The sequence below is a fragment of the Cebus imitator genome, unplaced genomic scaffold (genome assembly GCF_001604975.1).
Source record: "Cebus imitator isolate Cc_AM_T3 unplaced genomic scaffold, Cebus_imitator-1.0 Scaffold194, whole genome shotgun sequence".
In the NCBI taxonomy this organism is placed as follows: Eukaryota; Metazoa; Chordata; class Mammalia; order Primates; family Cebidae; genus Cebus; species Cebus imitator.
This window is the reverse complement of record NW_016107509.1, coordinates 1,233,071-1,245,004: the sequence shown is the minus strand read 5'-3', so window position 1 is coordinate 1,245,004 and position 11,934 is coordinate 1,233,071. Positions and strand designations below refer to the sequence as shown.

Genomic DNA, 11,934 nt, shown 5'->3' with positions numbered 1-11,934 from the left:
AAAAGAGGAAAGAACGAAGGAATGAATGAAAAAAAGAGGGAAAGACACAAGAAACTCTTGCTTCTACTCTTTGATATTCAAATCAACATGTATGGTATTTGCGAGTAACATGTACTAACCCAGATTTCTTTCAACCAGGCAGTGATAACCTTTTAGTAATCTTGAAAAGAAAATGGTGGAAGTACATCCTGCTGGGGCTAGCAGATGTGGAAGCTAATTACGTGATTGTCAGAGCCTACCAGTACACAACTCTAACCAGTGTCCAGGTAAGAGGCAGCCCTCTGACCACTTTGGACTTTATACCTTCAAAAGGAGAACACGAAGTCATATGTGTTGACCTCATTTTATCGAAAGCCTGTTCACTTGAAGAAAACCTAAACACAGGTGGATGCTGTTTTCTAGTGAAGCATATGCTCTAAGGAGTAATGTTTCGTAGAATTAGTGAAAATGTATACAAGCTAAGCAGCCCCCAAACTGCTAATGCAATGGCAGATTAGAACAGTTCCTACCAAAATATGCATTAATATTTAGTTGGCAGTTGATGCTGTGGTATTGACATGTGTTCTGTTTTATATGCTGCTCAAGCATGGCATATGAATGTGGACATACCTTTGTTCTATAGGAAAGTTGGAGCTTTGCAAGCATAGTAGATATTCATGACAAAGGAACCACTGGAAGAAACCTATTAGACATTTTGGGGAGAGGTGGTAGCCAGAGTTAAAACTCCCATCCCTATTTCTTTGTTAGGTTTATTCTTGCTACATTGAAAAAAAAAATGTTCTTACATTGCAGTGCTTTTCAACTTTGTAAAGTTGAATACAACTGATTTCAGTTGTCTTAATGTGAGCAAACTATGGGATGTGTCTCGTAACACTGACTCACCATTACTAACTACAAAATGTTTTATAAATGGAAGTGAAAGCGAGATAGACTCCAATGCCAGATTTAGATGTCACAGTTTAGTAAGTTTATAACTTCTTTTTCTTTTTTTTTTTTTTTTTTTTGAGACAGAGTTTCGCTCTTGTTACCCAGCTGGAGTGCAATGGCGTGATCTCGGCTCACTGCAACCTCCACCTCCTGGGTTCAGGCAATTCTCCTGCCTCAGCCTCCTGAGTAGCTGGGATTACAGGCACGTGCCACCATGCCCAGCTAATTTTTTGTTTTTTTTGTAGATGGGGTTTTTCCCTGTTTTTCCGGGTGTTGTCTCGCTCTTTTGCTCTGGTGATCCTCCCGCCTCGGCCTCCCAAAGTGCTGGGATTACAGGCGTGAGCCACCGCGCCTGGCCTATTTTTCATTTTTTTTAAGTAATAAAAATATGTTTCTATTCAGAAGTGGGATTTGAAGTTTATAACTTTTTGATGTATCCCTTTCTCATTATACAACATACAGAGATGTTCTTATTTGACTCTAAATTTTAGGGCCTGGAAAAATTGAAATTAGACTTATTTCGCATAGAAAAGTTAAGGATTAGCCAGGCACGGTGGCTCATGCCTGTAATCCCAGCACTTTGGAAGGGTGAGGTGAGCGGATCATGAGGTCAGGGGTTCGAGACCAGCCTGAGCAACATGGTGAATTGCCGTCTCTACTTAAAAATACAAAAATTAGCCGGGCATGGTGGCAGGTGCCTGTAATCCCAGCTACTCAGAAGGCTGAGGCAGGGAGAATTGCTAGAACCCAGGAGGTGGAGGTTGCAGTGAGTTGAGATTGCAGCACTGCATTCCAGCCTGGGCAACAGAGTGAGAATCTCTCTCAAAAAATAAAGATATACACAGGTGGGAGCATAGAGATAAGTGCACAGGCCTTTGTCAGTCTTGTGTTCAGCAACTGACTCTTCCATTGTATTTTATTATTTTATTTTTATTTTTTCTTTAATTTTTTTTTTTTTTAATAGAAACGGGGTTTCACCTCGGTCAAGGTGGCTTTTAACTCATGACCTCACGTGATCCACCCGCCTCGGCCTCCCAAAGTGCTGGGATTACAGGCGTGAGCCACCGCGCCTGGCCTATTTTTCATTTTTTTTAAGTAATAAAAATATGTTTCTATTCAGAAGTGGGATTTGAAGTTTATAACTTTTTGATGTATCCCTTTCTCATTATACAACATACAGAGATGTTCTTATTTGACTCTAAATTTTAGGGCCTGGAAAAATTGAAATTAGACTTATTTCGCATAGAAAAGTTAAGGATTAGCCAGGCACGGTGGCTCATGCCTGTAATCCCAGCACTTTGGGAGGCTGAGGCAGGACGATCACCTGAGGTCAGGAGTTTGAGAATAGCCTGACCAATATGGTGAAACCCCGTCTTAAAAAAAAAAAAAAAAAAAAAAAAAAAAAGATTGATGAGAACTCAGTATTTTTCTAATGTGAACCTATATTAAATGTTATTACCAGAATGTATTTTATTAAATACTTTCTTTTCTGTAACATTGTGCTCAGCATTGTTCTCAGCAAACCTCTTGGATTTTGACCAGTATTGGTTAAAAAGCTGAGACAGGAAATGATTTATTAAAACAGACACCATAGGAGGCACACAAAGAAGCTAAAATTTCATAAAAATTAAACCCAGCAGTTACCTAGAGAATGAAGTTTATCACTGATAGGAGTAAGTGTACTTTTAGCATTGGTTAATGAAGTATATGTAAGTATGCAGCAAATGGCATTTTCTAGTCACATCTACTCTCATAATCTCACATACTTTTTAATTACTTGATTACAATTCTCAGGAACTTTGATCTCTGACTAATAATGATTAAAAGTCTTGAACTGATGCAAGGCCTAACCACAGTTCACACTTACAGTTGGATATCTGTGACTGAAGTTCATGCCTTTTTTTCAGTTTCAAAGAAATTGAAAACAATTTCTTTCATGCTAGCCTCTTAGAAAAACCTAAGCATTTGGTTGCCAAAAGTCATGCATTTATGGTCCTGGCAAGGAATATGTTATAAAAAAGGCATGGAACAATTCATGTTTTCTCCAGCAGCAGAGATGGTTCTCACAGGAATGATTCAGGCTGGATCTCTACCTGAGTCAGCCTCTGGCCTGGGTAGTCCAAAGGGATGGAAATTTGGATTAGGTGACCTTTGAAGCTTCTTCTTAAAGATTCCTTAGAAGGTTCTGTAATTACAACAGTCAGGGGTAGTGCACGTGAAGATCATAATGTGGCCATTGCCATCCTGTGGCCTAGGTTTCTGCTCATGTCCCTTCCCACTTTACTGCCACATCAGCCCATTTCCCGCCCATGGCCCGCCCCTTCTCTCCTGTGCTGCTCTGTTCTTCCTAGTAGGCAGTCCTTTTGGAAACCTGCTCCGCTCATTGTCTAAGCCTGATTCAATTTTCATTTTCTCTTCTAAACTCTATTGTACCTCTAATATGGTCTAACTTACTGTTATACCCATGTCCCAGGGTTTTACTTAGTACCCTGCTTACTGTGACTGTACAATAATTTTCTAGAAATAAATTGATACTCCTAGAACTGAAGGTATCAGAGAAGACATCTATCATCAAGAATATCTTTTTTCTTTTTTTTTTTTTTTTAAATGAGAAAATAAGTATTGCTCTGTTGCCCAGGCTGGAGTACAGTGGCACAATCTTGGCTCACCGCAACTTCCGCCTTCCAGGTTCAAGTGATTCTCCTGCCTCAGCCTCCTGAGCAGCTGGGATTATAGGCATGTGCCACCATGCCTGGCTAATTTTTTTTTTTTTTTTCCCCAAGACGGAGTCTCACTCTGTTACCCAGCTGGAGTGCAGTGGCACGATCTTGGCTTACCACAGCCTCCGCCTCCCAGGTTCAAGCGATTCTGGTGCCTCAGCCTTCTATGAGTAGCTGTGATTACAGGCATGTGTCACCATGCCTAGCTGATTTTTTTTTTTTTTTCTTTTTGTATTTTGAGTAGATAATGAGGTTTTGCCATGTTGGCCAGGATGGTCTCAAACTCCTGACCTCAAGTGATCCTCCTGCCTTGACTTCCCATAGTGCTGGTATTACAGGCGTGAGCCACCGTGCCTGGCCACCAAGAATACATTTTGAAACGAAGGTTCACGTGACTGAAGGTGACAGGTATCAGATGAGACGTCATGGAATGTTAGGGTCGGAGGGAAACTGTGAGATCATTTGGTGTCATCTTTTTATATTTTGACTTGGAGAGTGACTGGCTGAGGACCACACAGCTAGCTGGACAGCGTGTGGCTGGGGCCTGAGGTCTCTGGAGCTCTGACCACGATGTACATAGGCAGCTCCCTCAGTGCCCAACAAAAATTGTTAAAGATAGAGCAAATTTAAGTTTGATTTTAAGACACAAGGATAAGGGACTCTTCTGTGGTATTTCTTAGAGTGTCTTTCTACTTGTTTTGTTTAAGGAATGTAGTTGAGATTTTGTTAAGCCATTATGGCTGGATTCTGCTGCTGTCTTTGGGGACAGGGTATTATCATTTGCATCATTTAATGTTTTGTTATGCAGGCAGGCTCAATAAAGCACTTAGGAGATTAGAGTTCTGCAGCTGGAATCATAACAAGGCAAGATGCCCATTCCTACACATGGTGCATTGGACTCCGCTGGTGCTACTGCAGTGAGAGGCAATCAGTAAACAACCGTGGACAGGATCGAATGGGCTCTGGAGATTTAGGGGCCTGTCTTCTTCAAGACTAAACAGATATAGAGAGAATCAGGGACAAGGTTTGAAACAACAATAGGGTGAGCAATAAAATAGCAGTTTCAGGAGGATTATTAGTATAAGGAATATCTTTCTTCCTTGAAAACATTTGAATGCATCAAGAATTTCTTGAATAGATTTTATCCTTGAATGCACATTAAGGATATCCTTGAATGCGCATTGTGAATTTAGGAATTGAGCGAATGCACTTTTTATTATCTTGCAACAATTTTGGACCTGCTATAATTTTGGCATGCTTAATCCCTCTGCCTTCTAGATGAGCAGTATCGGGGATATAGCCAGTGTTTTCCAGTGCCAGGATCAACAGGTGATGGAGGAGCATGTGATGAAGATGAGCAAGAGAATTTGCTGTGAGCACGAGTGTGTCTCACAAGGTGGGGCTGGACGCTTTAGCAGGGATGTGGTGTCGTTTGCACTCTCATAGTAACCCGTGCTTCTTTGTAGCACTTAGCCCAATTCCACTGAAATATCTGGTTGTGTGATTATTTATTCCACGTCCTTTATAGCTTTGTGTGCTCCTGAGGGCACACCTGTTCTGTCCTGTTCACCTCTATTCCTAGCTTCTTTCATGGCATCTCACACATGCAAGGTGTTTAACAAATATTTGTTGACTGAGTAAATGGTTGCATGAAGGAAGAGATGTTTGTCTACTGGACTTAAAGACACATACAGGGCCGGGCATGGTGGCTCACACCTATAATCCCAGCACTTTGGGAGGCCGAGGTGGGTGGATCACCTTAGGTTAGGTGTTCAAGACCAGCTTGGCCAACATGATGAAATCCCATCTCTACTAAAAAATACAAAAATTAGCCGGGCATGGTGGCAGGTGCCTGTAATCCCAGCTACTCAGAAGGCTGAGGCAGGGAGAATTGCTAGAACCCAGGAGGTGGAGGTTGCAGTGAGTTGAGATTGCAGCACTGCATTCCAGCCTGGGCAACAGAGTGAGAATCTCTCTCAAAAAATAAAGATATACACAGGTGGGAGCATAGAGATAAGTGCACAGGCCTTTGTCAGTCTTGTGTTCAGCAACTGACTCTTCCATTGTATTTTATTATTTTATTTTTATTTTTTCTTTAATTTTTTTTTTTTTTAATAGAAACGGGGTTTCTCCATGTTAGTCAGGCTGGTCTCGAACTCCCAGCCTCCCAAAGTGCTGGGATTACAGGCGTGAGCCATCGCACCCGGCCTATTTTATTATTTTATTTGAGACCTGGTCTCTCTGTGTTGCGAAGGCTGGAGTGCAGTGGCACCATCACAGCTCACTGCAGCCTTGACCTCCCAGGCTTCAGTGATCCTCTCACCTTAGTCTCCCCAGTAGCTGGGACTACAGGCGTGCACCACCACACCCAACAATTTTGTGTGTGTGTATATATATATATTTTAGTAGAGACAGAGTTTCACCATGTTGCCCAGGCTGATCTTGAACTCCTGGGCTCAGGCAATCTGCCTGCCACAACCTCTTAAAGTACTGAGATTTTACAGGCATGAGCCACCATGCCCAGCTGTCATCCCATTTTTAACTATGTGATTTTGGCAACTCATTTCACCTCTCTATGCCTTCATTTTTTCATGTATAAAATTAGATTGTAATTTCACTCTCATAGAGTTGTGAGGATCAAATGAGTTAATGCAGGTAAAGCTCTTAGTAGAGGGCTGGCAATAATAAATGCTCAATGAATACTGAGTCCTATTATTTCTTAATTACCCATATTTTAGCTAATGAGAGAGGTTTTAAACTGTTCTCTTTCCATGCAGCTTTTGGATTGCTTTGGGATTCCTGTGTTGATGGCTCTGTCCTGGTTTATTCTTAATGCGAGATACAGAGTGATCCACTTCATCGCTGTGGCTGTCTGTCTGTTGGGTGTAGGAACCATGGTTGGAGCAGACATACTCGCAGGGAGGGAAGACAGTTCAGGTAAGATGGTGTCACATGTTTGTGCTTTAATCACAGCAGAATTTTGTTCATGTTTTCACTTTTGTTCTGCAAAGATATAGTAAAAAGCAGAAAATATGTTCTGGTTAACTACATTTTAAATTGTATTTTTAGATTTACTTCTATCTGGTATTTTGTAACTACCCCCACACAAAACAATCTGTATGTTCCTACCAGCCCACAGTTTTTCTTCCTTTTTGTCACATTAAGAAGTTTTGTTTGTCTCTTGAGAGCAAAGTTTCTTTATATACTTGCAATAATCTTTTAGCTCATAGATTTAGATGGGTTATTGGAAAACCTGTCGATTCTTGTTTTTTTTTTTGTTTTCTTCTTATCTCCTTCATCCTATTGAGGAATCTTTTTTTAAATTATTTAAATTGTTTTATTTTTCTTAAGTAGCATCTCAGCAATGTTTATCAAAAAACAAACTCGTTCACTGGAGTATTTCTTTTTAAGTCACTGTGTAGGTGACAGCATCTTTGCCATACTTGGGTTTGAATTCAGTTGATAATATAAGATTTAATTAAGGTCTATGAATTCATTCAATCTACAAGTGAGTTAAATGTCTCCTTGGATTGAGAGAGAAAATTACAGTTGATAGTATAAAATCTAATTAAGGTCTATGAATTCACCCAATCTATAAGTGAGTTAAGTGTCTCCTTTGGATTGAGAGAGAAAATTACTATGAAAGCAGCTTCCCATTTTTCAAATTGACCTACCCCTTCAATGAACTCCATTAATTTGTCACGTTATAGAATCATTTTCTGAGGCCTTACATTATGATATATATCATCTTCTAGCCTGTTAGACTTCTGAGGAGTTAAATTATGAAAAATCACAGCAGAATTGTATCAGAAAGTGAGAAAAATAACAGGTTTTAAACTTCTAGTAATCAGGCCAGGTGGGGTGATGCACACCTGTAATCCCAGCATTTTGGAAGGCTGAGGTGGGTGGATCACCTGAGGTCAGGAGTTCAAGACCATCTTGGCCAACATGGTGAAACCTCCATCTCTACCAAAAATACAAAAATTAGTCCAGGGAAAGTGGCTCACACCTGTAATCCCAGTACTTTGGGATGCCAAGGTGGGCAGATCACTTGAGGTCAGCAGTTCTACACTAGTCTGGTCAACATGACAAAACCCCTTCTCTACTAAAAATACAAAAATTAGCTGGGTGTGGTGGTACATGCCTGTAATCCCAGCTGCTCAGGAGGCTGAGGCAGGAGAATCGCTTGAATCCGGGAGGTGGAGGTTGCAGTGAGCCAAGATCGTGCCACTGCACTCTAGACAAGTGACAGAGCAAGACTGTCTTAAGCGCGCGTGCACACGCACATACTCACCCACCCACCCCTTCTAGTAACCAGTTTCTTCTTCTTTAGAGTCATTTAAATGAACACGAGTCATGACTGCCTGGAGGCATGCTGTAGAGGTTCACCTGTTGACAGTGTTTTGCTTCTGTGCCTTGTCTTCCTGCAGGGAGTGATGTATTGATTGGTGACATCTTGGTCCTTCTTGGGGCTTCCCTCTATGCCATTTCTAATGTTTGTGAAGAATACATAGTGAAGAAGCTGAGCAGACAGGAGTTTTTGGGAATGGTGGGCCTGTTTGGAACAATTATCAGTGGCATACAGCTGTAAGATTCTAAAAGTTTTTCTAAAAACAAAGTAAATATATTACAGATGATAACTACTAATATTCATTGTTTATTTGGCCCATATTTACATTTGAAATTAATATTAGGTTGGTGCAAGAGTAACTGTGGTGTTGCCATTACCTATTCACTTACTGAGTGTCTATTAGAGGATTGTTAAAACAATAATTATTCCTTATTTTCCTAAACATGCGTGATGCTTATGGGTTCCTGATAACAATGTGGTAAAGGCATTTACCAGTAAGGAGTTTTATGTTTTAGTTTTTTCCAGAAAACATTAGCTTCCTATGCTTATTAAAAAACAAAGCATAATATCATATTTTTCCTCCTATAATTGACTACTACTACAGAGTACTTTTAAGGGAGTCAAACATATCTTTATGAGCTTCTTTGTTTTTATTCTTTGTCATTTTTATTAAAGATAATTATGTTTATATTCTAAGACAAATTCAAAAGTCAACATAATTCCTCACTTTAGCTGAAGTATAGTAACTAAAATGCTTACAAAATAGTGAAAATCAGTATGTGGATCTCTCTGTGACCTCTTGTTTTAATCTTAGATTGATTGTGGAATATAAGGATATTGCCCGCATTCCCTGGGACTGGAAAATTGGTATGTAAAGAAATCATAATTCCTTTTAGTCAGCATTCTTTCCTTTATCTAACAAATGAACATCTAGGAATATGTGCATTTTTATATGCATTTGTAAAATGCATATAAAATACAAAATACATTTATTAAAATGTATTTTAATAATTTTAATATTTAGACATCTTTGTAAAATCCCAGAGTGATTTAATACATGTCAGCTATAATTGTTTACATTGAGTTTTCTCTGAAAATTGGTAAACTTCCATAAAAGTTAATTCTTAATCTTTACCTGTAGAAATAGCCTTTGGTTACTAGGAATCCTGAACAAGACTGGAAATTGAACTTTGGTCAAAGCAGCTTTTTTTTTTTTTTTTTTTTTTTTTTTTTGAGTTGGAGTCTCACTCTGTCGCCTGGCTGGAGTGCAGTGGTGTGATCTTGGCTCACTGCAACCTCCACCTCCTGGGTTCAAGCAATTCTCCTGCCTCAGCCTCCCGAGTAGCTGGGACTGTAGGTGCCAGCCCCCACATCTAGCTAATTTTTGTATTTTTTTAGTAGAGATGGGGTTTCACCATGTTGGCCAGGATGGTCTCAATTTACTGACCTCATGATCGACCCGCCTCAGCCTCCCAAAGTGCTGGGATTACCGGCCTGCGCCACTGTCCCCAGCCCAAACCAGCTTTCAAATTAGATCTGTATCTTGAGTCCTCAAACTTCTCATGAAGTTTGTTTGCTTGATATAAATTGTGAAGCATTAATCTGAATTGTTGATGGTGTGGAATCTCCCCCACCTCCCATTGCTCCTGTCATCTGATATTCCTAGGCATCTGCATAAATAAATAAAGGAAAAGAAAATGGTGATGGGACAGTTAGAAAAGATTTGAACCTGGTTTAATGCTGGGGTGTGGAAAAGTTAAATAGTACATAGGTGTCACTGAAGATTGTCTACCATGCTTGATAATTTAATTCAATGAAATAACTTAGATTGCCACAGAGAGAAAGAGAGAGAGAATTGAGTATGGGATGAGATTAAAGAAGTGGTTGCAAAGCAGAGCTACTGCTAATGTAGTCAACATCCATCCCGTGAGCACTGTCCTAAATAGGATAATTATATTGTGCTTCCTTGGAGCATTTAATTTAATGAGATGAACAAAATACAGTAGACCTAATAACTGTCTTTGATGTCTTTAAAGATACTTTATTCTGAATCCAATTATATAAATCATATCCAACCAAACAAAAGCAAGGAAAAAATAATGATTTTTTTTGACACGAGTTGTTGATTCTGCCTTTATTGGCCGTTTATCGCAGGCATCACTCTGTCCTGGGAGGATGTATAGGGAGGGGTATAAGAGCTATGGACTCAGTCACACCATAAGCAGGATTTTCTGGCCTTGCTAACCTAATACCTTGTTGGATTTTTGAGGTCCTTTATCTACATCACAAGCTACTATGAATATTGTTTTTTCCAGAGAGCTTTATGGTCTCATTTGCAATGCTGACTGTTAACAGGGGGCTTTGTAGATAATATGTTAAAGGGTTAGGGAGTTTTATATGGCAGCGAAGCCTCAAACTCCTTTGTCTTCTGATTTCTTGCTCTCATATCAGATATTCCTTTTTGTTTTTCGCAGCCCTGCTGTTCATGGCATTTGCCCTGTGTATGTTTTGCCTGTACAGCTTCATGCCATTGGTGATTAAAGTCACTAGTGCCACTTCCGTCAACCTGGGCATCCTGACAGCGGACCTCTACAGCCTTTTCTTTGGACTCTTTCTGTTTGGCTACAAGGTAAACAAATAGATCATGTTTAAAGAACACTTGCTTGAATCCAAAAAATGTAGCAGGTTTCTTCAAGTCGCTAGATCAAAAAATAAAACCTCCTTATTCTCTTGGCAAGAATTTCACTGGGCAGGCCTCCCTTACTGCTTCTGAATTAGAAAAGTGGTTCACATAAATTGCCCTCCTAGGGTTTTTCTAAAGGGTGAAATACATGGATTTCATCTTCGATGGTATGGCCCAGGGCACTAGCTTATGGAATTGTTAACGCATGTTGCCAGGTGATAAACAAGCAGACCCAGAGCTGCTGCTGACCTTGAGGGAGAATGTAGCTCAGCCTGAGCACCAGGTGCTTTTCCATTCACTCTTTTTGCCCTGGTACACAAAAGTCTGGAGTACCTGATGGAAAGGGAAGAGAAGTGGCCAGCTTATAATGCATGTATGATTGGAATGGTTCCATCTTTGATAGTAATTTTGTATCTTTTTTTCTTCTTCTTTTTTTTTTTTATGATTTCAGTCTTAAGATTATACCTGAATGGTAATTATATATCTTAAAGGTAATTCAGTCCAGTGGTGTTTCAGACCTTTTCTATCCATATCATCACGGCATTTACAAGTGTAACCTGCTGCCATCAGCAATGGGTCCTATTACATGTACTAATTCTCAAGGCAGGTGGGTTGGGAGGGAATATATCAGTGTCTTCAGGGGAAGCAAGAGAACAAATACAGAGTTTGAAAAAATAGCATCCTCAGAGTCTGATACACCTTCCCTTGATAATTACTGATTGAGCCATTCATTTTATTTGTATTTTATTTTATTTTATTTTTTATTTTATAATATTTATATTATTTATTTATTTTATAATATTTATTTTATTAATCGCCTCCCAGGTTCAAGCGATTCTCCTGCCTCAGCCTCCTGAGTAGCTAAGATCACAGGCATGCGACACCACGCCCAGCTAATTTGTATTTTTAGTAGAGACATGGTTTCTTCATGTCGGTCAGGCTGGTCTCAAACTTATGACCTCAGGTGATCCGCCTGCCTTAGCCTCCCAAAGTGCTGGGATTATAGGCGTGAGTCACTGCGCCCAGCCATTTGTCAGTCTTCTTCAGTCTTCTATCAGTCCAGGCTTCTTGCCACTGCACTTTCCACCTTAATTTCATTATTAAGATAAATCTGAAGCCTATGATTGCATCATGTTAAAGTCTCATTATCATAGAGAACCAAGTAAATAGATTTTTTTTTTTCCAACCTCACAGCTAATTTGAAAATTCCTAGGGCAGCAGTTTAGCAGCTCTCTTTTTTTTTTTTTTTTTTT

The 11,934-nt window shown here is 39.8% G+C and overlaps 1 protein-coding gene and 1 long non-coding RNA gene across 3 annotated transcripts in view; one reads left to right on the top strand and one right to left on the bottom strand.

Moving 5' to 3' along the window:
- The window catches only part of SLC35F2 (solute carrier family 35 member F2), a 78,546-nt gene that overhangs the window by 44,488 nt on the left and 22,124 nt on the right, over positions 1-11,934 (top strand). For both annotated transcript variants that reach the window (XR_005203196.1, XM_017547053.2), the window contains exons 3-7: positions 139-266; positions 6,425-6,584; positions 8,078-8,234; positions 8,813-8,865; positions 10,473-10,627. Coding sequence is in view for 1 of the 2 variants with exons in the window: in XM_017547053.2 (XP_017402542.1) it covers positions 139-266; positions 6,425-6,584; positions 8,078-8,234; positions 8,813-8,865; positions 10,473-10,627 (653 nt within the window). In the remaining variant the exon portion in view is untranslated. The remainder of the gene's footprint in view (positions 1-138; positions 267-6,424; positions 6,585-8,077; positions 8,235-8,812; positions 8,866-10,472; positions 10,628-11,934) is intronic.
- Positions 6,053-8,117, bottom strand: LOC108316909. The gene is made up of 2 exons (XR_001830499.2): positions 8,037-8,117; positions 6,053-6,650 (listed from the first exon to the last, which is right to left on the bottom strand). It is a non-coding gene; the product is annotated as an uncharacterized LOC108316909 (long non-coding RNA).